General features: G+C 42.7%; 1 protein-coding gene across 17 annotated transcripts in view; it reads right to left on the minus strand.

The window, feature by feature from the left end:
* Positions 1-26887, minus strand: part of DCUN1D4 (defective in cullin neddylation 1 domain containing 4) — a 71307-nt gene that overhangs the window by 19887 nt on the left and 24533 nt on the right. For all 17 annotated transcript variants that reach the window (XM_072749016.1, XM_072749013.1, XM_072749017.1 and 14 more), the window contains 4 exons: positions 21366-21480; positions 18251-18342; positions 8613-8683; positions 4032-4123 (listed from right to left, as the gene is read on the minus strand). In XM_072749016.1, the coding sequence (XP_072605117.1) occupies positions 4032-4123; positions 8613-8683; positions 18251-18342; positions 21366-21480 (370 nt within the window). The remainder of the gene's footprint in view (positions 1-4031; positions 4124-8612; positions 8684-18250; positions 18343-21365; positions 21481-26887) is intronic.

Here is a 26887-nt window from a genome sequence, read left to right on the forward strand (position 1 = left end):
AGGGATCCCTGAATGATTTTTTAAATAGTATAAATAACTAATAATATTTTATTAATAATATGGGGGAGGGTCAAAGAAAACAGACACCAAAACATTTAAGGCCAAGGTCTCTGCTCTTCACTGGAAAGGAAGGTTAAGGACCAAAACCACAGGAAATTGGCCAGGTTTTGGCAGGTGGTTTAGTGTACTCCTGCCCAACGAGAGGAAGAACGGATGTTTGTCTCAACAGATTCAAGGGCAGGGACTCCTCACCTAGACAAGTGTTACTGCTACCCAGCTAAGAAAACGAGGTAGCTGTGACTCTTTGGGCAGAACCGCAAGGCCACATGTGAAGTTCAGTAGCAAGCCCGGGAGTCCAGCCACCACCCTGGTCACAGATGTCCTTACGTTTGAAAGACACTCAGAGATCCTGTCCGGAGTGCAAAGATAAAATGCCCAAAGTGAATTTTTCACTTCACGTATGTACTAAAGACAGTTAGCTACACAGGCTGGAGCTAATATCATCATTAAAGAGTTTCAACTGCTTTGAAAGGGGCCCGACCCCACAGAAGCCTCTGGCCTGACCCCACCAGGGAACAGGCCGCTGAGTCACCCAGGCCCGGACCACACACTGCCACCTAGTGGTCGCTCAACGAGATCAGGTGCAGACGGAGTCCCTCCTAACCCGGCCTGGGAAGAAACTGGCTTGGGAAAAGCAGCCCCGTCTTCAGCCCGTTCCCCTGCTTTTCCATGCACCACACGTAAGGAAACCCGTGGTAGCCTTAGAGGGGCAGACCGTGCCACACCACTCAGGGACTGTCCTTTCCCAAAACAAAATGTGCACATACCGTGGGGCCATTTCTTATGTGAGTTGTGCTCTGGCAACAGATTCAGAAGCACCAGGAATCAGGACAACAAGCCTCATAGGTTATAAAACGGAAAGCAGTTCTCATGACCCACGGAGAGGCCTTCTTCACCCCTTCACTTAGCCAAAGGTCTTTTTCCAGCCCATCGTCAGTTCTATGCAAAGTCAGTCACATCTCTAACACGCTTTTGTTCTGTTCTGCATACACATCTCTATAAGCTTAATTCATCAGAAGCAACCAAGGCGATGAGTAAAACAAGTAGTCAACTGAAACGAGCTGGGCCTTCTCCGGACTGAGAATGATCTACGGAGCCTGGGGACGACTGCTCCCCACCAGCTGCTGACAGCTGCTGTGCCTGCCGTGCACCCCGCTCCCCGGCCCGGGTCAAAGAGGGGGAGTTCTCAGAGCCCAGGTGTGAGCCCCAGCACATCACCGGCCCTTCCTGGTTTTGGAGCTGCGGCCAGACCCGCAGGAAGTGGTGGAGCAGATTCAAACCTCTGGTTCGAAAACCCGTGGCCCTTCCGTTTCTAGCACACACGCCCACTGTACAGGAGCCATTTCTTCAAACTTCGCATTTTAATCAAATAGGTATCGTATATACAGACACTCTCATGCACACTTTAATTCCAGTTTGAGTTCAAAACACTTCACTGGACAGGTTTAATAAAACCAGAAAGAGAGCAAACAAGAACAAAAATCCCAAACAGAAGACAAAATCGGTAACCCAGAAGATGGACAACTTCCCATCTTTACAGCACGTCAGTGATCACTTCTAAGCATTCTTATTTACTGAGCATGCACACCTTGCGCGCGCACACACACACACACACATACACTACTTAATTCAAGAAGTCAAAAGACTTTTGAGTCTTTTGATTGGACTTTGCTTCCAAGTCCCTGCCCTGAATGGACTAATTTGTGGATTTTATTTCCCCAGGATGTAGAACAGTGTGGTTGGCACCTCCCGGCCTCTTAAATACTTGCTGAACAAATGATGAATCTAGGGAGGTCAGAGGGAGGGGGAGCGGACGTTCTTAAAACTTGACATTGGACTATTCCGAACTACACAGAACCTTAAAGGTTATTCTAATGATCTCTTCCTCACTGATGAGGAAAGCAATCTCAGAGCTTCAGACCAAGAAAACAAAGCAAGCTCCTCAATGTCCCTAGAGGGGGTCGGGCTTGTCATTCCACCCTGAAGGGCGAGGACCAAGTGGCAGTCTCCTACAGGAACCCATCTGCCACCAAATGTGTCACACCAAGTGTTAAGCGGAGTTCCCAACAAAGATCCGGCAGGGTCCCTGCAATCCCCTTCTGACTGCCCCCTCCCCCAAAAAATACACAGAACTCCTCCAGGAAACTGCATACCTCCCAGGCAGCGTGACCCTCAAAACACAGGGGAAAAGGCCTGGCACTGTGTAACATTCTTTTGTAAAGACAAATGTGAAAAAGAATGTAGAATACCCATAAAAATGGGTATTATCCCCTCCCTCCTAAGACAAATGAAAATGTGCCTGAAAAATATTAATGGTGCTTCCTCTGAAGCCCTGAAATAAAATCTTGATATGGCCACACGTTCATCATCTCCAGGGACCCTTCAAAAGGAGCAGCCATCCTGTGCTGTGTTCGGAAGGCAGCGAGGAAAACAATCAAAGTTAGCATGTTCCCAACACCAAAAAACACAATTTTAAAGAGACTTCAGAGGACTTAACTCTAAAATTCTAGAGCATGCTGTCAGGAAGGTGTATCAAGGGTGACTTGACTTTTACCTAACACTCGTTTGCCATCAGACGGTAACTGTTAGAGGAAGAACATGACTTAGCAATCAGAAGTTTGGGGTTTTCTTCCCAATCCTGCCACTTAGTTTAACGTATCCTGTATCCCTGCTAAGCTTCAGTTTCCTCATTTGCAAAATGTGCAGGATAAAGCCTGATCTGTCTTCCTTAGCAGGCAGCCGTGAGGCTCACACGGGAGAGCAGTGAAAAGTGCAATAAGACTACTACAACCAAGTGCAAAGAAAGCACTCTCATCAATAACAAATGGACAATGCTAGCAAGTTGGCAAATTCCAAAATTGTTTAAATAAAACCATAAATCCATTTCCACTCCAATTTCAATCCAGTAAATACCAAAATCTGTTATTCCAAGTTAAAGTGAAAAGGAAAAGAGCCATCCCCAGCACTTTAGACCAAACTTCTCATGCGAAGAATCAGCACTTCGTCTTCCAGTACCACAAAAGCACTGACTCACCCATCCCCACTGTATCCTTCAATGCAGAGTACAGAGTAGCAACTGTTTTCCTGAGTGAAACTCAAGTGCATGCGTGCACACTCTCACACATACACGCGCGTGCAAAGTGGACACATAAAAAAAAAACAACACTATTTTTTTTTTCTTATTCTGGCTCAGGTAACACAAGTAGAAACTATTACTACTTTTTAATCACTCGAGTAATCAAGCTCCAATTTTGCCAAAGCTAAAATCAGAATATATAAAATAGAAGACATCAAATATCTCATTTGAAAGTCAAAGTTTCTAGTCAACTTTTTCTCCCTACATGTAAACCAGATGCTAGTAATTCGCCTTTGCTTTTTTTTAAGCTCTGCAAGTGTGCTAATATGGTAGTCACTGGACACATGTGGCTACCAAGCACTTCAAATGCAGTTAATGCAAAATGAGACAGATCAGAAATATAAAATACACACCAGATTTTGAAGATTTAATATGAAGAAAGAACAGCTCATTAATTTTTAAAATACTGATTATATGTTGGAATAATAACATTTTTGGATACTAAATAAAATACGTTAAAATTAATTTTACCTTTAGTTTAACTTTTTTTTTAATGCGACTGTTAGGAAATTTAAAATTAAACATGTGGCTGACATCTACGAGAAGAGGCTGGTCTATTTCTACAGGGCAGATCTGTTCTAGAAGAATACTAAAATAAACAATATACATTGTATAAAAATTTTAATTGCTAAAATTCATGCATAATGTCCTCTCTTCACCATATAAAAATAGGATTTGGTCTTTATACCTATGGCCATAGGGAAGTCGGCCAGAGCACGTGGCTTCCTCCAGTCACCTAACCCAGGCTCCCTGACATCCCGGGGAGGAAGAAGCCAGCTGGGGAGTGCATGGACCCTCCCCCCAACCTCCAGCCCAGGGCAGCCTCCGGACTTACTGTAGAGAAGTCATTCCTTTTAACCATTCCTGTAGAGTAAAATAACCCATGTTTTGTGCATCCAGTTTCCAAGCTAGGACAAGCATAACTACCTGTATAAAAACAAACAAACAAAAAAATAGACTGATCAAATCAGAATGACAGATATTAGGAAATGAGACATATCAACAACTTCCCAAATACTTCTGTTCAGTCACTGAAATATGAACAGGGTAACTTCAAAAACGAGTTCTAGTTTGGAAAACATCTAAAAAGTCTGATAATTAGTCTGCTGACAAGACCTTAGGGAAACATGAACTCTTATGATGCATGATGGTGGAAGTGTAAAGCCATTAATCTCTCCAGAGGGCAGTTGTGCAATATTTATCAAAATTAAAAATGAGTTATTGACTCAGCAATTCCAGGACTTAAGGAAAGTTCTCTTATAGATATACCTGCACATACACACGAAGATGTATATGCAACGATGTTCTCTGTGGTATTATTTATAGCAGCAAAAGACTGAAACAACCAAACATCTATTAATAAGGGACTAATTAAACATTTCCTTGCTGAATACTCTCCACACAAAGGAATACGATGCTGCCATTAAGACAAACCAAGGAGAGCTATCAGCAGAAACAGGGAACAATCTCCAAGGTTTATTAAGTGAAAAGAACAGGAGCAGAGGGCTAAAAAAATAAAAGGTGGGTGGACATATGTAATAGTGGAGTTGTATCACAAACACATTAATGTTGAACGGAACCATATACACTGGAGGAATAGGATATAAAAGTGGCTCAACATTCCCCTAAAGAGCGCTGTGCCAGGACCGAGCACAGGCTGAGGGGCACGGCCCAATCACTCCTCAGTGGGGCACCGCTCTTGCTTTGAGTGAATCTTCTCAGACCCTGCAGGTATCAGGAACCGTGATGACTCTAGTTTACGGCACTGCTTATCACTTAGCTGCTTTAGGGAAGAGATGGCCCAGAGATCCTGATGGTGAGTTTAATAAACACCGAAGGTGTAAACACAAAGTTACATTTCAAAAGTACATCAGCTTCCAGCTGTCCGGGTCCCTGCACAGGGACACAGCCGGGTCTACCCATCCATGATTGGGGAAGAAGTGGAAGCCTTCCCATCTCACCTACCTCAAAGACCCAAGATTAGAGGAGGAGTAACTAAAAAAGAAAGGAGGTCAGCCCTAGACAGGTAAAGAAGAGGGACAGGGATTTCCTAGGACCTTCCGGACACTCTGCAGGAGTGAGTATCCTGGACGGCTGTCCCATACCTAAGGGACACCCAAGTCCTGACCTGGGGACCACATACACACTGCTGAATGGCTACATCTCCATTTGTTGTAACAAAAACCAGTGGGGGAAAAAAAACCAATGGGGAAAAAAATAGATGTTTCTGCAAAAGGTGGCCAGGGACTAGCATATTCCACATTTGGCAGCTAATTGGTAATAAGAGGATGATATAACATGAAAAAGTTAAGGCAAGCAGTCAATTAGAAATCACTTTAGATGATTTAATTAGACTCTGAGAGCCAACACACGCATTAAGTACTCCAGAATAGTCATTTAGGAGGTTCAGAACGTCTGTCCTTTTGTTTGCCAACAAGTTAGTTTGTAGACTAAAAATGTCCAGCTTTGTCTAATTTATAACTGCAAGATTAATGAAAGGCTTTCTCTTGATGCTGACTTCATGGTTTTCCACCTTGGAAATTATTATCAATGAGAACCCACTGAATCTAAGCCCTTTCATCAAATCTCAATTAAATCAGTACATAACCAGTTTTTAAAGTCACTAGGTTTTGTAGGTTAAAAAATCCAGACTAGTAGGTAGATTACTAGTACTGATTAGCAAACCAATGCATATCATCACAAGATATCATTGCTTAATAGGTTTAAAAAACTTTAACTTAAGAGGCCAGGATCTACTCAGAACTTCCCAAAAAGAGCTTACATGTTCTTCCAATTTAACATTTCTCCTCATGCCTCAGCTTTTCTTGGGATTCTGACTCCAGAATATCAATTTACCTAGGTAAAATAACCCACATTTTTCTAATTCAAACTCAGTATGTTCTCAAACAATATCTATATTAAATCCTCTATCAGAAAGGTTTACAGTTCCACATTAACACTTGTTAAGTAAAAAAAAAAATGGTTAGGGCACAGACACACACACACACACAAAGTATGCAAGAAATGTGCCTAAAAAGCCAAGTTGATACTTACAGTGAGTGTTTCTTTACACAAAATGGACCTTTTCTTATGGTAGCTAATCAGGATGTTAATTACTTAAATAAAGGATTTTGCTGTTGCCTTCATAAATGACAGCAGATTTGAATTTTACAAGCCTGCTTAAATTTCATAAGCTGTAAAGGCAAGGTGAGGGCTTTTAAAACCTTTAAAGTGTTTTAAAGTGTTAAGGCAACAGTGAAGACAAGCCTTCAAAAAATTATTTTATTGCTTATTTTTCAGATGTTAACATTTCTGAAGTTGGGATGCATTCACAATTGATGCATATCAGAGTTTACTTGGCAACATTTTTTCTTAGTGATTATAAAAAATACAGCCTCTATCAGTGGCATCTTAGAACTGAAGCACGATAATAAATACTTTGGAAAAATATTCTAAATTCGGTCTCCTAGTCTAGTCTTCGATGTGACTCGACATGTCAAGACTCTTTTCCTACAGAAACTGACAACGAGAGGCCTCATGACTGCTCCCCAAAAGGATAATAACAGCATCTCTCCATTATGGAGTACTGGTATTTGAAGCACTAGCATCAACACCAGCACTCCCTCCACTCAACAGGTCCTTCTAGGCCGCTGAGAGTAAATGCTCACACAATGCCCTCCCCTTGGGCCCCACTGGCGTCCTCCAGCCCCCTCTGGCCGAGTGCTGATGACTATGCTCTCGGTAGAACCTTTAGGTCCTCTCTCAGGCCCAAGTCACTCTCACTCCTTACTACTCAGTCCAGAAAACAAACACTCTGCCAACCTTGGCCCAGGCCATCAGGAAACTTCCTTCATACAGCCAGGAAAATGTTCTTTCCTAGGTCTATAACTAGTCTATGGACCATATCAGGCAAATACTATTGGCCCAGTTGTCCCCAAACCTTTATAGCAAGCTGAATAATTTATTAAGATACCTGAACTGTATCACATTAAAATAAAAAAAATACAAGACAAAAATCCATGTAGTGAGCTAAAGGCTCTTTAGAAAATGTAAAGTGGGGCAGCCCCGGTGGCGCAGCAGTTTAACGCCGCCTGCAGCCCGGGGCATGATCCTGGAGACCCGGGATCGAGTCCCACATCAGGCTTCCTGCATGGAGCCTGCTTCTCCCTCTGCCTGTGTCTCTGCCTCTCTCTCTAGGTGTGTCTCTATGAATAAATAAATAAAATCTTAAAAAAAAAAAAAAGAAAATGTAAAGTGTTGGGGGGATTTGGGAGGAAGACAGAGGTACAGAAACATTAAGAGTAAAGTTTTAACAAAAAAGTGTGGTCTTAATTCCTAGTTTTTTCTTTTTTTTTTATTTCTAGTTTTCTTTAAAAACATGATATATGCATGGGCACCAGCTAACGAGCCAAGAAGAGTCTGAATGAGGGGGATGATCTCTTAAGATCCCTCCTAGATCATAAATTCATTTAGGATCTGAGACATATTTGTTAAACTGGAGGCTAATGCAATATTAAACTGCACAGTTAATGAGCCAGGACACTTGTATGAGCATCATTTTTCATTTTAGTTTGAGAGAGATGATGTAGGAACAGGGAAAAATATTCAACAATAACATGATGATAAGAAGTAGGAAAAAATCATTAAGCGTATAAACTTAACTTGTAATGTAATTTTTTCTAATGTGATTTTTTAAAGGAAATACTTAAGACCTTTATACTAAAAAGCAATCCCAGAGTTAAATTCAATCAGAAGCAAAAGAGCTATGAAAAAATCTTGATAATTACAATCTACACAAAACTCTTATAAGTTATTACTTATTCAAAGATGTAGACAGGGCAGCCTGGGTGGCTCAGCAGTTTAGCGCCGCCTTCGGCCCAGGGCGTGATCCTGGAGACCACATGTCGGACTCCCTGCATGGAGCCTGCTTCTCCCTCTGCCTGTGTCTCTGCCTCTCTCTCTCTCTCAATCTCTCTGTTTCTCATGAATAAATAAATAAATAAATAAATAAATAAATAAATAAATAAATAAATAAATAAATCTTTAAAAAAAAAAAAAAGATGTGGATAAACTACATTAGCCTGCACAAATACAGAATAGACCGTGACTCAGTCTCCCAGCTGATCTCTTACTGGAGGTACACAGGTCCACATCACTTTTTAAACATCTAATTACTTTATTATCATGTCTTTTGGATACAAGAAATGAAACAAGAGAAAAAAAATGACTAGTTACACCATACCAGTCACAACAAAAAATTCTGCTTAGAAATCAAATTAGAATTGAAACTTGTTTCTTAGATTGCCTCATAAAACTAACCCACCGTTACGTCTCTACTGTTGCTTCATTTGTCAAAGGACAAAAGAGTTAAGGAAAATAATCAATTGATTTGCCCAACTTAATAGGTTAGACTTACATTTTCTGGTTCAACACCAATGTCTTCACAAAATTTCTCCATTCCTTCAGGACCTACAACATCATCAGTACCTGTGATGAAATGCAATCTTAGATAAATTAAATCTACCCATGTACACTATTACTACTAGAGTAATAGTAATTATAGTAATGTTAAAATATTATTAAAGTAAACTAAAACCAAATAACACAGGCCATAAGCCTTCCTGAAAGAAGAAATCACTGAGTGATAAATTGAAAAACATTCTGGAATTTCTGTTACTTCCTTTTAAAAGATTCGGCTTTACGCAGTCATTTAAGTCAATTTATTGCCATGCCTTTCAACCTAGAGACACAGGCTACAAATAATTTATGTTTAAAGATAAGGCTACCTGAGTCCAACTCTTCTGCTCTTTAAAGTAGCTTAAAGCTCTGCCTTATTTTGGTAATAATTTCAATACATAACAATCATCTCTGGAAACCTAGCAGGGAACCACGCGATCTTCTTTACAAAATTAACTGGGAAACAACATAATTGCTTCTCTTACGTGGGAAAAAAGCAAGGAGTCTTTCTGTTCTTGATAAGGCAGTAAAGCCTCTTTCTTCCCACTCTGGCTTCCGCTCGGTTTCTTCCTGAAAGCACTGCCTACATGTTCCATCTCTACTTCATCTCCCATTCATCCTTCAACCACTGCAATTTGGTTTCTGCTCTCTCTCTACTGAAACTCTTCTTGTCAAGGTCACCAGTGGCTCCCCTGGGTCACCATTTAGCTCCCCTGCCAAATCTGATAGGTAGTCGGGTTTTTTTTGATCTGACCTTTCTGTGATATCAGAAACTTTGAAGCAGTTTTTTCTTCCCAAATCTGCCTCCTCCCACAGCGCCTAGAAGTACCCTCTTCTCATCTGGTCTTCCTCCTACTTCTCTTTTGGCTCCTTAACATGTTCCTTTGCTTCTCCCCACTTGTTAAAGCTGATGCGCAGAACTCCAGCCTGAAGCCTCCCCTAGTCCATTCGCTACCCTCTCCCGAGCAAGTTTCATCGATGCTCCAGCTCCCAGGCCCATGCTTTTCCCCTTAGTTTGGGGCTGTCTAGCACGCCGCTGCCTGGCCGCCCGACCTCCTGTTTAACTGCCACAGCTAAACCCATCTTCCGCCCCCAGCCACCTCCTGCATTTCACATTTTCAGCCACCACCTCACTGAGCGGATCATCCTTTCCCTCCTATATCGTCTCACTTGGTGGCACCACCAGAAACAGAACCCCGGGAGTCATCCTGGACTCTTCCTTCTCCTACACTTTCTACATTCGGCCACTTAGCAAATGCACTACCAGTTTTTCCTTCCAAATATTTCTTAACTGTACCTCTCCTGTGCCGGCCTGTTCAGGCTTTAGACTCACATTACCACAAGCAGGCTCCTCAGGACCTCCCCAGCTCCACAGCCCCGTACCCTCCGACCCATCCTGCACGCTACCACCTAAAGGAGCCATCCCAAACACAGAAGCCACGCTGGCTTAAAGGCCTTCAATGGCTCCCCACTACCTGGAGATAAAGTCCAACGTGTGGCATATCAAGTAAGGTTCCCCATGATCTAGTGCCTCCCTTCCTTTGCATCCTTCCAGTCTTTCCACCTCCACATCAAGTTTCTTGAAAATAAATCAACAAACAGTACTCAGCGAATAAAAGCCAAGACCCAGAAACACTTACCTGTGGTTTGCTCCACACACACGTCCTGACACACACCCAATACCAGATGTTCTTTGCGGCCTCAGCCTATCTTCCTCTCCCTTTCCCGTGTTAGCTGGCTGCCTCATTCAGTTTTTAAGACCGAGAGCAGACAGAGGGTCCTCCACTCCTCCCCACCCCCACCTGTGGAGGCTGGGAGGGCCAGTCCCCTGGGCCCCCAGCAATGCCAGGAGAGGTTCTCTCACATTTGGCACATCTGTGCTAGGTCCCAGCTCAGCCGTCTTTCCAAGTTCCTCAAAAGTTAAGAGCTATTGTGTTTCTCGTGTAACCTCAGCAGACCACCTGGCATGGAGTAGTTGCTTTTATAAAGTTTATTAAATGAATGAATGAATGCCAGCATACAGGAGTCACTCTACAGTCTTTGCACAGGACATGCCTCTAGATCTGGCACACTCTGCAGAATCCACCATCTTCATGTGTCTCCATGTCATCCGGGCAACATTTACTAGACACTGTGTCCCCAAGAAGGGTGACAGAGCAGAGAAGTAATTCCTTTTTTTCTTTTTTGGGGGGAAGATTTTATTTTTTTAAGTAATCTCTACACCCAACATAGAGTTTGAACCCACAACCCCGAGATCAAGAGTCACATGCTTACTGAGCCAACCAGGAGCACTCCAGGAGTAATTTCAACACAAAAGAATGATAAAAAGATGCTTGACTGGCACGGTCAGTAGAGCACGCAACTCTTGATCTCTGAGTTATGAGGCCAAGCTCCACGTTGGATGTAGAGATTACTCAAAAAAAATAAAATCTTAAATAATAATAATAAACCACAATGAATGTATTAGGTGGTTGCCCTCAACAAAGAATGAATATTAAAATCACCTAGAGGGCTTGTCAGAAATTCTTAGCTCCCCTAAAGTCAAACTCGGCCCTTCCCTTATAGTGAGGCCATGGCAAATATTTTTTCTGCACGCTGTTATTTTCCTTTTGATCACAAATGTGCTGTTTTGTTACAAGATGTTTTGCTTCATATATCCAAATCTGTTACCCTTTTGTGGGATTTTCTTTTTTCTCCTTTTATTTTACATGTTTTTCTATGTATTCCTAATTCTTTTATCTTAATTACTAGGGGAAGGGAGCTATTCTTCAAACAAAAGTTTAAAAACTGAAATCTTTAAGTAATAAATACTTAAATATTAAGACAGTAATAAAAGTTACTATCCAAATAAAAGATTACTGTATTTTTAATTCAGTTATTTTTTTGCTACATTAATACATAAACATCATACAAGTTTTCATTTAAAAGTGAAAAAAATTAGAAAGCAAGTTTCCCTTCCAACCTCTCCCTACTCCTAGGAGACAATAATTTATTAAAAATGCCTTTAAGTAACCTTCCCAAAATAAATTGTTTATAGAATTCTATGTGCATGGAATAGGTACCTATTTATTTGCTGTTTCTGTTTGTCCATGAAATTCTCTGTGGCTTTCCGGGCATAATTTGATCATTTCATCTCCAACAAGTGACCATTTTTGCCTCCTCCTTTCCATTTATCCCCCATTCTTTCTACCTCTGTCTAACAGCACTGGCTCATTTCCAAAACAAAGGCAAATAAGTGGCACAAAGGTAAGCATCCTTATCTCCTTCTTCACTCAAATGAAAATACATTTACCCATCTGATCGACTGCTAGCTTTGGCTTTGAGAGTGCATATGCCGACGTGTGTGCAGTCATGGGTATGTTATACAAATGATACATGAATACATCCACAAAGGAAAATAAAATACTCAGACAAAAGTCAGGGCAAAATAGACTAAAGAGAAAAGCTGTTTTCTCCCTTTCCTTACCAATCGGGCACATCTCCTCTCAGACTTTTATGCTCATATACGTGCAAATATACAATGAGATCACTTTTAAGTTTGTTTCTCTACACACAAGGGTTCATGCAACACCTAAATCCTTCACCGAGCTTCTGTCACTGTGTATGCCTGGTGACCCCCTGGAGAGCACCCCCGCCACCATTGCCAGCGGAGGCAGCACTCATGAGGACCCTGTGCATGGCTCACCGTTCTTTACATCGTTCTGCTACTGTAAAGAATTTCGGCCATGAGATCAAAGAATAACTTCTCATAAGGAAATAGCCACATATTCCTATTTCGCTAAGTGGCTTTGTTTCTAAGAACAGACGTCTGTTTTTTTGGTATATACTGAGAGGATTCCTCGGGAGGTAGTTGCAGATCTGAAGACGTTACTTTATAATTCTGTTAAAATTCCTGCCGTTTTTGGTTTCCATTCCTCCTGATTTAAAAGCTCTTTTGCCATAACGTGTTCTTTGGCCTGGCGAGCTGCCCATCTTCCCCAGGCCTGTGCACAAGGCCTCGGCGGGTCCTGGCTTCCTCCACACCCCATCCGCCCTCCCACCTGGCCACTGACACTTCTCTCGCCAGCATGCATCCCAAAGGCGATGCTTCTCAGTTTGTCTGTTCGCTGCACTAGAAAATCAGCTGAGTGCACCCCAGGGCCTGGCACACAGCAAGTACCTCAAAGGAGGTTTGCCGAGGTATATGGTGCAGTGGTTAAGTTCGCCAGTGTTTTTTCCTTTCTTCCAGATTTTATGCAATGCCACTGTCCGGTTACCTGTATATACTTGCATCTGGGTTTGGGGTTTTGTTTTTTGGTGTTTTTTTTTGAGATTTTATTTATTTATTTGAGAGAGAGAGAGAGAGCACAAGCAGGTGTGGGGAGGGACAGAGGGAGAAGGAGACACAGAGCCCGACACAGAACTCGATCCCAGGACCCTGGGATCATGACCTGAGCCGAAAGCAGACACTTAACCTACTGAGCCACCCAGGAGCCCCACATTTGTTGTTTTTAAACAGCAAGGTTTTAACCACATGACTTGCAGTGGCAGGACTCTGCCAAAAGTAGTATTTTATCCTAAAAATAGTAAACTATAGCTTGTTAACATTATGTAAAAGATACCCAAAATCCGGCTATCTAAAACAACTGTTCTCTTTTTGTGATTATCTCTCTCGTGCACACATTTAGATTCAGTTGTAATCACACTGTTGGGATTAGGATCGTATTTACACTAAATTTATCAATCCACTTGTAGAATTCAGCCATCTTAATTCTAACATTAAGAACTGAGAATTCTTAATTCTGAATATGCAACTGGATAACACAAAATGGGTTATAAGTGAAGCATGAAGGAGATTATTTTAAAAAGTTGTATCTAAAATCGTTAAGTTGTGGAATGCCCTGCTAACAAGAGAGCGGAGATACATCTGGAAAGCAGATGTAGACATTAATCTAAAAAGAGTAGTTTCTCCCACTGTCCCAACCATTTTAGGCACTGCCCCTAAAAAATATATTTGACCTTTTGAATGATGACCCAGGGCCCTCACAGTGAAGTTTCCATAATGCCACCATGCTGCATCCCTGAGGCAAACAAGGCCACGCTGCCCCCTACGGCTGTTTTTGCCCTCTGCTCCCTTACTGACAGGCCACTGGGTCACTGAGCACCTGCTCCTCCTGGTCCCTGATCTTACTGCGGTAAACCAAAACAGAAGCCTGTCCTAGAACTTAATCCAAAATAGAAACTAAGGCGCTTCCATTCAGGACCTAGGAGTATGTCTATGATCTGCTTGTGGGAGCTTCCCGATAACTCTGAATTCAGCGTTGGCATGTGCATATTTGGCTGAATTCCTTATTCTTAGATATATTTCAGAAAACGGAAATTATTAGGTAAATTTTTGATGCAAAACTGGTTCTTTTCAAGCTATTGGAAAGAAATGGGACTCCAGTTTCAGATGGAGGTTAAATAGCACTCGTCCACCTTCCTTTCTCAAGTCACAAAGACGTAAGGACCAAAGTCCAAAAGGGAGGAAACCTATGACCACAGCGCCCGGGAGGAAGAGCCTCCAGTGGAGTGGGTTTCATTAATTACATGTCTAAGAATCAGAAATGGAGCTGATAGGGATATTAAAAGGGGAGAGGCTGCATCCCAGAATGTGTAAAGCAGTGCTGGGATTAACAGGCCAGTGAGGAGCTGGGCTCAGGCTGCAGAAGCCCCGGGCAGCAGAGGGCAGGGCAAGAAGTGGAACCGAGAACTCTGGGTAGATGTTGGAAGAACAAAAGGGGCACCCCTATGAAACAACTCCACCACCAAGGCCTGTATGATCCACTCCAGATTAAAGTGCAGGGAGTCCACCCAAACCGGCTAGCTCTTTCCTAAAGACACAGAACTCAGCATGGGTGTTAAAGCCTTCCTCGTGCTAGCTAGCTCATCCCATAGCACAACCTGACAGTCACCCTGGTCATCTCACCATTCGTCTTTCTTGAATAATAATCTACAGCTCACATCCATGTGCTTGAGATCATTAAAAGTGAAAACTTTAATTGGGGCTCTGAATGATTCCCAATTTTAAGCCATTTTCCCTTATAAAATGAGAATGGTGGATAAAAATAGGGATAGCCATACCCACAAAACTTTTGCAAGGATGAACTGCAAGGAGCCATCTGACAGGGATCTCAAGGAACCTAAAGAATGTGGCTTAAACTTTATCCCAAATGTCACCGTCCTGAGCCAGAAGCAAGCATACAAGAAGGAAAACTGTAGCCTGTTCTCTTCTTAAAGGAAACAGAAGTGTCGTCATACCACAGAAAAATTATGTTTGCTTGTAAAGGAGGACACACACACACACACAAATCAAAAGAGCTGTGCTCTGATGGTAGAAGTAAGTGTACTTTTTGTCTGTTTAAAACGTCCTTTTCCTAACTCACTTCATAAAAATCACTATGAACCAAGATAAGAAAGCAAAAAACCTTCATAATCAAAGTGATACAAATATGAGAACACTCTTCATCCAGCACCCATCTATCAAACGCCTGGCAGAGTGCCAACCACTTTTCTTAGGAATATAAAATGTCTCAAGAGATTCATTTCTTCATAATGTAACATGGAAACACATATGTTCAAATACTATGTAAGCATTTGTATGAATGTCCATGCCCTGAAAACACAATCCAGCTCAAACCTGTTCAAATTACGAAGGAGAATTCATTAGAAAGATACTGAGGTGGTTAACAAAAAATCCAAAGACCTCCAGGAATCAGCATCATGCCCTTTCAAGTCTACCACCCGAAGAGAAAGATACTCTTCTCCTAGCTTCAATCTGAAAAATCTCAGGAAATGTTATCTGATTGGTCTGGCCTGAGTCATCTGCCAGCCCCATGGCACAACATCTGTGGCCAAAGGGGCCAGGCTCTTACCAGAAAATGGATAGGTACACAAAGATAAATGCAAAATGGATGAAAGATCTAAATGTGAGACAGAAATCCATCAAAATCCTAGAGGAGAACACAGGCAGCAACATCTTTGAACTTGGCCACAGCAACTTCTTGCAAGACACGTCTATAAAGGCAAGGGAAACAAAAAGCAATAATGAACTATTGGGACTTCATCAAGATAAAAAACTCTGCACAGCAAAGGAAACAATCACCAAACTAAAAGGCAACCTACAGAATGGCAGAAGATATTCACAAATGACATATCAGATAAAGGGCTAGTATCCAAGATCTATAAAGAACTTATCAAACTCAACACCCAAAAACCAAACAATCTATTCAAGAAATGGGCAAAAGACATGAACAGACATTTCTCCAAAGAAGACCTACACATAGCCAACAAGCACAGGAAAAAATGCTCCACATCACTAATCATCACGGAAATACAAATCAAAATCACAATAATACCACTTTAGACCAGTGAGAATGGCTAAAATTAACAACACAGGAAACAATAAATGTTGGTGAGGATGTGGAGAAAGGGGAGCCCTCTTGCACTGTTGGTGGGAATGCAGGCTGGTACAGTCACTCTGGAAGACTACGTGGAGGTTCCTCAAGCAGTTAAAAATAGAGCTACCCTACGACCCAGCAATTGTACCACTAGGTATTCACCCGAAGAAACAGATGCAGTGGAACGCCAGAACACCTGCACCCCAATGTTCACAGCGGCAAGGTCCACAACAGCTGAACTGTGGGAGGAACCACAACGTCCTTTGGCAGATGAATGATCAAGAAGATGCGGTCTATACAGACAGTGGAATATTACTCAGCCATCAGAAAGGACGAGTACCCACCATTTGCTTCAATGTGGATGGAACTGGAGGGTATTACACTGAATGAAATAAGTCAATCAGAGAAAGACAATTATCATATGCTTTCATTCATATGTGGAATATAATAGTGAAAAGGACCAAAAGGGAAACTAGAGTGGGGACAAAATTAGAGGAAGACAAACTATGAGAGACTCCTAACACATTCATATGTGGAATATAATAGTGAAAAGGACCAAAAGGGAAACTGAGTGGGGAAAAAAATTAGAGGAAGACAAACTATGAGAGACTCCTAACTCTGGGAAACAAAGGGTTGCAGAAGGGGGGGTGATGGGTAACTGGGTGACGGGCATTAAGGAGGATAAGTGATGTGATGAGCACTGAGTGTTATACTATATGCTGGCAATTTTAATTTTAATTAAAAAATAATCATTTTAAAAATCACCATAACATCCCCCCCAAAAAATCACAATAATGAAAAAATTTGAAATATTGTGAAAATTGCTAAGACATGACATAGAGACACCAAGTAAGCAAATGCTGTCCGAAAAATGGTGTAGGAAGATTAGCTTCATGCAGGGCCACCCCAAATCATCAAGCTGTAAAAAACACAGTACCTGCAATGCTTAATAAAGTGAAACACATCAAAACGAAAGACAAATAAAAAACAAAAACAAAAGAAACCTACACGTGCTGGGGGCGCTTGGTTGGTTCAGTTGGTGGAGTGCGCGACTCCTGATCTCAGGGTCATGAGTTCAAGCCCCACGCTGGGTGGAGAGATTACTTAAAAATAAAATCTTAAAAAAAGAAAAAGAGAGAAAACGAAAAGGGTGAGGCAGGGAGGGGGGAACAGCAAGATCAGACCACAGGAGGCACCCTCGCTTTGACACCTAATGAAAGGGTAGGAGAACTAGTTATGAAAAATGTCCCGTAAAGTACAAAGAAGGCTATTAGACTAATTAAGGGGCTTCGAAGATGTACAACGAGGGCTGTCAGATGGAAAAGCAGAGAGAAAACACTCCAGGGGGAGGGATGGCAGTGAGTCAGGTCTTCCAACCTGTAGGTTGCAGGGAGTTTTCAACAAGAGGCGAAGCTGGAGGGGACTGCTAGGGAATCACATGTACAATCTATTCAGTTTTCTTGTTTTTGTTTTGTTTTTTAAATAAGACAACGGGAGGCCTGTGAAACCTAGCTGGGAGCAGAGACAGATATGACAGGAAAATCGGTTTGCCAAGGGGCTGAAATTGTCAAATTTACAGGCTATGAAAAGGCCAGAAACACGGCAAAGAGGAAAGGGAGAGGAGCCTTTGGCTCAAACTTGTCTGGAAACACTCCTTTTCTTTTTGCACTGCACACAGCCACAGTGACAAACCACCCCTGGATTTCAGTATGATATTACCCAACCAGTTATTGTAAGTTGCAAAAATAGGACTGAATTTAAGACATTTTAAATGACAAAACAAACATTTTCTGCCAAATGATCTTTCAAAATAGACAATATAAGAGATTCCATTGCACATAAGGGTTCAAAGCAGCAAAGCTTATTTTAACTTTGATGTACAAACCAAACAGTCACCCACTCCCAGCATTCTAAATAGGTTTCCTAGCAATCCCGAGTATTTCTCCCAAGTGCATTCATCTTTTCAGTTCCCTTCTAGTGTTCTGAATTCTTTGGCTTAGCTGCTGGCTATAAATAGGACATTTGGTGATTTGTTTCGACGATGTTCCCTCCCTCAAACAGGAAGAGACGGCACACAAACCACATCAGAAAAGTGCACATTTTTAAATCCTTTAATCCTCCCTGAGATAGTCCTTATTTTCACGAGGCTCAGTCTGAGATCATCTAAATGAGGACCTACCTGCATATTCGTAGAACCACTCTAAGCATCTCTTACTTGAAAAGGCTTCTTCTTCCGTCTTTATTCTGGTTGAATCATATTTCCTATACATGCTAGAAATCAAGAAAGGAGTCTGAAGTTATTTTAAAAGGCTGAGTTTCTTCTAAGTAGTAGATCGTTTTCATTCTTTCACCCAAACCAGACATCTATTCAGTATTTCCAGTTTATGTTCAACATTTTACTTCCTGCATTTGGAAGTTTTAGTTTTTATAACTACAGGCAGACCCAAAACAGAACTGAACGGTAAATTCGTGATATAGGTCTTTGCTCTGATTAAGAAGTCCTCAGTTAAGAACTGATCTGATGTATTCCCCTCTGCCTCATGAGCCAGAATGACTACAGAATGATAGAGTGAGATACAGCCAGAAATGGCTACGGTGTCTTCTTCAAGGGCTGACCCTAGAACTCACTCACAGGACATGGCTCTGCATTAAATTCTCCGGACTTTCATGTCTTATGAGTCAGGGCGGGCACAGAACACAGTCTAAAGAAGAACCTGTCAGTATTAGGTCAAGGGAACATTAAGCAAATAAAAAGAAACTCTAAATTATGCACAAGCCTCCAGGGGGAGGAAAAAAAACCTCAGGACAGAGAGGTGCAGAGAAACCCTGGCTTCCACCAGCTCCCCCATAATGCCCCACTATGGTGGAAACACCCAGCATGAGCTGGAGGACGGAGTCAGGAAGCCCGGTGGCCTCCTCCTGCCAACAGTGTGACTTTCTGCAGGAATTCTTTATTTCACAATGACCTGGGGCTAAGAACCAAGATTTTCCCTACCTGGGGAGGGGAGAAATGGCAGGATCTTTAAAATAGTCATTTTAATAGAAAAATTTTGAGTATATACTTTTTCTTTCCCTCATTTATATATAAATTGCCTCAATAGGTGTGGTGTATAGATATTTATGATTATTTACGAATACAGTTTTAATTTATATATTATATGTTGCAAAGATCATACATAATTACTTTTTAGTAAGTTTTTAGTCATGACCTAGACATTCACCCGAGTATCTATCTATACCTCTGATTAGAGATTCGGGTTTTAATAGTGAACACGGCTAGAGAGTATTAAGATACTGAAACTGCAAACCACTCGTTTTGTATTTCTTCTACAAGAGGCAGCCATGGTACCCAGAAAAAAACAGTGGGTACCGGCCAAGGGTTCAAACATACAGGTTCCAATCTTGGGCCTAGACATTCTCAACTCACAGGATATAACTGGTCAACAATACAGAGACCTACATACGACACTGCAATATTTGAATTGCCTAAAAATACTCTACATAAAAAAAAAGACAATTGAATAGCATTCAGTAGATAAAAGAAAAATACTGACACATGCTTATTACATGGATGAACCTCAAAAACATCATGCTAAGTGAAAGAAGCATGACACAAAAAGACCACTCCACGTGAAATGTCCAGAAAAGGCAAACCTGTAGATGGAAGCTGGACTGGTGGTTGTGGGGGGCTTGGGGGTGGGAACAAGGGGTGACTGTGAATGGCATCAGGGATCTCATTGGGGGAAAGGGGGCGGAGACGTTCTAAACCTGGTTTGTAGGGGGATCCCTGGGTGGCAGCGGTTTGGCGCCTGCCTTTGGCCCAGGGTGCGATCCTGGAGACCCGGGATCAAGTCCCACGTCGGGCTCCCAGTGCATGGAGCCTGCTTCTCCCTCTGCCTGTGTCTCTGCCTCTCTCTCTCTCTCTCTCTGTGACTATCATAAATAAATTTTAAAAAATTAAAAAAAAAAAAAAACCTGGTTGGTAGTGATGGTCACCTAACTTTTAACTACTTAGTAAAAATCACTGAATTGTATACGTAACGTATATGGTATGTAAATAAAATTGTATGGTAAATAAATAAAATTGTTTTTTTAAAAAGCCCAAGAAAGAAACTCAGCTAAAGCTATAGACCCCTATCCCTCTGGTGGCCAATGAAATGCTATCAGTAAGGGTATTTCACACCCTTCTGCAACACAGCTACTAGTTTTTAAACTAGCTTTTTCACACTAAATTGTATCAGACTGTGGTGAGAAAGAACAAGCGCCACATATTAGAGTCACAAAATGCTGTGTGGTGATTAGAATTCAACAGTTCCGTGACAATAACATCTACACTACTAAAGAAGTATTAAGTGACCTGGCTTCCCAAAGCTATTGAAAATCACTAGACATTGCTGGGGATGGTCTTCTCAGTCACTGCTATCTTCCTATAGATCGTATTTTCTACTCATCTGGGATATGAAGAGTTGACACCACTTTCATATTGTCGGAGTCCATCTTATCCTTCCAACCTAGCTGGGGCAGATGAGGTACCACAGCAAGAAACAGAAAAATCTTATCTCATCCCTTTGATTTTTAGATGTGAATATTCAGGCCCATTAGTGAGGTAACCTACAGAGCCAGGATGGAGGAAAATGGAAAAAAGGCAGAAAAGATTGAAGTTTACGACGACTGTTTATTGTTAAAAAAAAAAAAAAAAAGAGAGAGAGAGAGAGAGAGAGAAAAGAAAAAATGACTCATGAAAATCAAGGTGATCTAATAAAGATGCCTAAAATAAATAAGTCAAATGACTTTTAGGGTCACCAAAATTAAGCAGTTCCCTTGTCTGAAAGAGAAGTGGTTTACACAGTCTCCTTTTTCACCGTTTCTAGCAAAGTCTCACTCATCTGAGCCTCAAGCTCTGCTCGGCTAACACTCCAAGCAGGCTGAGAGCGTCCAGCTGCCATGGTGCTCCCCAGCCTCTCGGCCCAGGTCCCCTGAGGAAGCAAGAACTTGGCCCTGTGGTTGTGTGTGATGAGACCCTCGTAGAGAACAGATACGTACCGACCCCGTGGTCCTCAACAGGCACAGACGACAAGCCCTTAAAAGGAAAGAAAGAAACTCTACACCAGTTTTGGTGGATCAACGGACTGAGAGAAAACTTCAATTTCTAAGAACTCGACTTACCTAATTTGGTTTTTGTTTTATAAACCCACACGTAAAAGGAACATCACAAGGTAACTACACTTTGAAAATGTTAATTCAAATTCTTTGATACACGTCACCAAGTTTGATCTACTGTCTCTGCGACATACCCATCGTGTCTACTTTTCTTGGCGGATAAGTCATCTCCGGAGGCAGGTCTCCTCTTTTTCCTCGGCGGCATCACTTTACTAAAGCAGTCTGAAGAGCTGCAAGACCGCAGGCTTCCTGGGGACAGAGAGCCACGGGGCACAACGGCAGGGTTAGCCACAGCCCAGCATTCCCAGAGCATCCCACCCGCCAAATTAAAAAATGTTCGTGGCCTGTAGTGTAAAGGGGTTAGACGGTCTCTGTAATGTTCTAAGGTGGAAAAAAAAAAAGGGTGTTTAGTTCCTCTTTGAGAAAATGTTACAGTCAAGAAATAAACCTTGCAACGACACAACTAAGTTAATACTCCCCCCACCAAAACCACATGAGAAACGGAAGTAATCACAATTTCCATTTACTCTCCAAAAACACTAATATAAATCATCAGGGCTTCCAGTGTCTTTTACGTGGCAATGTTCCTTCCAAAGGAACCGCACCGCTATCTCCTTTGTGTATGTCATCAGGCAAGGCCAGGTCAGCCAGTCACCTTGACTCTAAAATACAAACAAGCACATCAGCCCCAATACTCCTCTCTAAGTTGAGGGATATCTGATCTTAAAAAACAAAACAACAACAACAAAAACAGGATTTAGATTTTTTGCACAGCAGTCTGCTATGATCTTGAACAAAATTTCCATAATAATTTTTCATCCATTTCTGCCACTTTCCACCAGGATTTTCAGAAGGGTGACTTTCATTGGGTGAAAGATGTTCACGGGTAGTAACAACCAACAATCCCAGCAAGGAGCACTTACAGAGACCTCCCTGGGAGCCAGGCCCCGTTCCCAACACTTACACCATGTCGTCACTTGTTAACCTCCTACCAGGCTTATGAAAAGAGAAGCATCGGGACTGCTTATGCCGGGACTGCTTATGCCGGGACTGCTTATGCCGATGAGAGAACAGGGGCAGGGCAGGGAGAGGTTAGGCAAAACTTTAATTCAAACCCAGGTAGTCCCTGCTTCCGACGGTCTAAGACCCTTACAAATTACGAAACAATTCTAAGATAATTAAAATGTGCCCATCCTGGCACAGGCGCTATCACATATGCCATTTGGGTCCCACAATAACCCCGAAAGCCAGGCAGGACAGGAATAATTATCTGTACGTGACAGATGGGGAAAACCAAAGCCTGGGCATCCAAGTGACTTTCCAAAGGCCCCCAAAGTGTCTAGGGACGAATTCTGGGCCCCCGTCTCTCTCCTCCTTCCAGCAGCCTGTTTCCGGAAGGCCCTGGGCTCTCAGGGAGTCAGGGAACGAGAGCAAAAGGGTGCTGGTGCCTGAACGATCCGCATTCAATGCAACAGCTCTAGCCCTTCACCCAACTAGGGGGCTTGGTCGGTCACCGTCCGGGTCTGGTTCATCATTCAAAGAGTAAGAACTGGGATACCTCCTTCTCAGGGTTTTTTTTTGTAAGATTTTATTTATTTACTCATGAGACACACACAGAGAGAGGCCGAGACCCAGGCAGAGGAGAGCAGGCTCCCTGCGGGGAGCCCGAGGTGGTACTTGATCCCAGGACCCCGGGGTCACGCCCTCCACCACTTATGTGTCCCCTGCTCAGGAGTTTTACAGAGACAAACACCCCATAAGAGCTTGGGTGCCCAGCCCTGCGTGAGGACCGACGCCGGGGATGGGGAGGAGGCAGGGTGCGGCCAGAGCCAGGCTGGACCCCACGGTGGTGGCATCCCCACGCTGCTGGGCCGAGGGCCAGGGGAGGAGGGCCGGGGAGGGCGGCAAGCGGCAGCGGATGGTGACAGAGCAGTCAGTAGCTCACGGTCAGGACCCCGGGAAGGGCCACCATCGGGTGCCTGAGGCGACTGACAAACTTCAGGAGCCAGGAACATGCAGCCACACCTTTCGGGCCACAGACCAGGGCCAAAGCCAGACCCGGGCAGGTGCCCCACACTGCGTGACGGTGCCCGTGCCCCCACCGTCCCGCCTCCCCCCTCAGCACAGAAGCGACCCTCGGCCGCCCCTCTCCAGGTCCCCACCAGGCCCCGTCCTGCCGAGGATGGGAGACATGGGCCCATGGCACCCGCAGCCCCATGGCGGCAGCAGTGACCGGGAGAGGAAGGGGGGGTAAGTGCTGCCCACACCACACGCACCCCATCTTCCCTGCAAAACGGTCCTGTTCAGGGGACCCCTGGGGGGCTCAGCGGTTTAGCACCTGCCTTCGGCCCAGGGTGTGATCCTGGGGTCCCGGGATCGAGTCCCACGTCGGGATCCCTGTGTGGAGCCTGTTTCTCCCTCTGCCTGTGTCTCTGCCTCTCTCTCTGTGTCTCTCATGGATAAATAGATAAATCTTAAAAAAAAAAAAAAAAAGAAAAATGGGCCTGTTTATAAACAACCCTAAAGCATACAAAAAGGTCCAAAGAGTGTCAGAGTGACTCAAGCTTTTGGAAAAAAAAAAAAAAAAAAAGATTCTTGTCCCTGGATGCTGCGGGGTGGGGTATGCACGATGCAGCAGTAGGACCCCCGGCCGGCAGGCCCCCCGCCCCATCCACGATTAGACCAGGTGCCGGCAAGGACGCGGGACCCGGGAGCCCTTGCGCACTGCGGGCGGGAGCCCAAACTGGTGCAGCCACCCTGGAAGACTGTACGGGGGTGCCTCAAAAAAAATGGAAACTGGTGATACCCGATGATCCAGTAAACCCAAGGAGGACAAAAACACGAACTGGGAAATAATATTTGCATTCCTATGTGTGTTCGGCGTTACTTACAACAGCCGATAGGGAAGCAACCTAAGCGGCCATCAACGGACGAATGGATAAAGATGCGGTGCATACACCTCGTGGAGTATTAGCCACGAAAAACAATGAGGTCTTGCCATTTGCAACAACATGGAGGGAACTGGAGAGTATTATACTAAGTGAAGTCAGAAAACGACACCATATGATTTTACCTATATGTGTAGAACCTAAAAAACACAAATGAAAAAAAAAAAAATAGGAGAAAGGAATTAAGAAGATAAATGAGTCACAGGGATACAAAGTATAGCCCAGTCAGCAGTACTGTAATAACTCCGTATGGTGTGAGAGGGTAACTACACTTACCCTGGTGAACACTGTGTAACGCACAGAAATGTCCAATCAGTATGTCGTACGCTTGAAACTAACAGAACATTGATGTCAACTATAATTTAAGAGAGAGGAGGGAAGGAGGAAAGGAGTGGTCTGTCTTAAACCCCAAAGCTCACTTTGCCCTCCTTGGGTTTGTATGCATGAGGAACAGTCGGGGGCTCCTGGGTGGCAGAGGCGATTAAGCATCCAACTCTTGCTTTTAAGCTGAGGTCATGACCTCAGGGTCGTGAGATCAAGCCCCACATCAGGCTTTGGGCTGGGCAGATGCTCTCCCTCTCCCCTGCCCCTCCCTGCCCCCTTGCACACCGCTCACTCTCACTCTTAAACAACAACAGCAACAACAAAAAAGGTCATTTCCTTCCAGTACTGGCCATGGCTTGGCTCTGAGCACCTCGTGTGGCAATAACCATTCCCTCACGCCAGTGTTTGCAGAACGTGGAGGAAAATGCACTATCTCCTCAGCGCATCGAACAATGCACACACTAAGATCATGTCTTCACCAATATTTGCCCATAAAGGTTAATCTGCTAGCTCCTCTCCTATCTGCTTCCTCGGAGGCAAACTGGTGTGATGCCTGGCTTCACTGAGTCCTACACACCAAGAGTATCATATTTTTGGTAAACGTACATGCATCATCAATTAACTAACTTTTTCAACTTTCCTTATTTTCTTCCTTATTGACCCATGTTTTCTGTGAAAAGTTTCACAAATCATTTTTTCTTGTGTTCGTGTAAAACGCACTCATACTTGAGCCCAAATTTGGCATTTTTTAATGTTTTTAAATTTTTTATCTTCTAAGAACCATGGTTTTTGCCTAGATTTTCCTCTGCTCCAGTGATCAGCATAAACAAGTAGCTATTAGGGGGCCATCTTTTGCAAAAAAAAATGTCTGCTCACCTTCCTGGTGCCCACCAGAGTTCAGGCATTCACTGGCTCACTGACCCTTTCACCCCTGCCTCAGAGGAAAGCTGTGTCCAACTCATCCCCCAGGGAAGATACAAAGGACTACACGGCCTAACTCCAGAGGCAGAAGCCTAGAACCCACAATGACAGTGAGGAGTTTCAGGCTACCTAAAAAGCAATTTTTTAATATTGAGGCAAATAAGTTTACTTAAAATACTTTGCCAACATGAATCAAGTCAATAAAATATACAGAGGACACAACTCAAGACTAATATGCCCCAAACCTGGTCCCCTTCTCCCTAGCATAGCTCCAGGGATCCTTCCTGAGTGAGAGCAACAGCTAGAGATTTTAAGTGCACATACGTAGGTACACGTTGGTCTGCAGGGCCCCATCTGGTTCACCTGTGCATACACAGCAGCTAATACAGTACCTTAGTACAATAATAGTAAGATCCATACATTATTGAAAATCCTACAGGAGACTCTCAATAAGTATTGTGTTCCTGAAACATGTGTAAATCAAATTCTACTTGAAAAGTCAGTATATTTATTTCCTCAGTATCTTCTCAGATATTTAAATTACCTATGCATAGATAAAGTATCATTTCAGATTTTCTTCCTGTCAGTAAAATAAGCACTTGATTTTAGGTCTCCTGGCAAGCAGGATTTTCTTAAACAAAAATATTTGGGAATGTTGGCTTCTTAAAATAACCTTGTGATAAGCCTTTTTATAATAAAAATAATATTCATTTAAATGAATGTTTTACAAATTTGTATTTAGTTGTATCATTAGATTTAAATTTAGGCTTTACTAGCTCAGAACTTATATCACTTCATCTACTACAACTCAACTTTATCTCTAAACTAAAAGAACAATTTATGAAAATGTTTGCCTCCTAAAAGTATCTACTTAAGTACAATCAATCTGACATTACAGATCGAGGCAAAATATTAAGGCCGACACTTTGAAGAATAACTCTGAAGCACTTCCAAAGTTATCCTCACAAATCTGAGTGGCATTATTAGGTCCCAATTCCACAGATGAGAAAATGGCCGATAAAGCTGAGCCCCCAAAGTTCCTAGATTAATAAATACTTAACAAAGATAAACAAATTCCAATAGATGCATTTTAAGAAACTCAAATTCAGTTGAAATGATGCAAGTTTTTATTCTCTGACAATCACCTGAGCAAAAGGCGTGATGAAAAAGATTTTAAAGATCCATCTTACATCATGAAAAATATTTGGCAGATACACATGAAAGAAGAAAAAGCCTTTTGATAATAATAATAAAGGAGGAAGAGGAGGAGAAGAATCTCAACTAGTAATCCCGATAACTCACACTCCTTAATATTATTTTGATGTTCTGGTGTTCAGATGAACAGTCTGAAATCCACCCCAATGCTGGGGTGTGTATACATGGTCCTTAAGGAGGCCATAAAAATTGCTCATATTTTTTACCCAAGGGTTATAATTTGAGTTCAGGTTCATTTCTTTTTGGTT

This window comes from Vulpes vulpes, chromosome 2 (genome assembly GCF_048418805.1).
Source record: "Vulpes vulpes isolate BD-2025 chromosome 2, VulVul3, whole genome shotgun sequence".
Lineage (NCBI taxonomy): Eukaryota > Metazoa > Chordata > Mammalia > Carnivora > Canidae > Vulpes > Vulpes vulpes.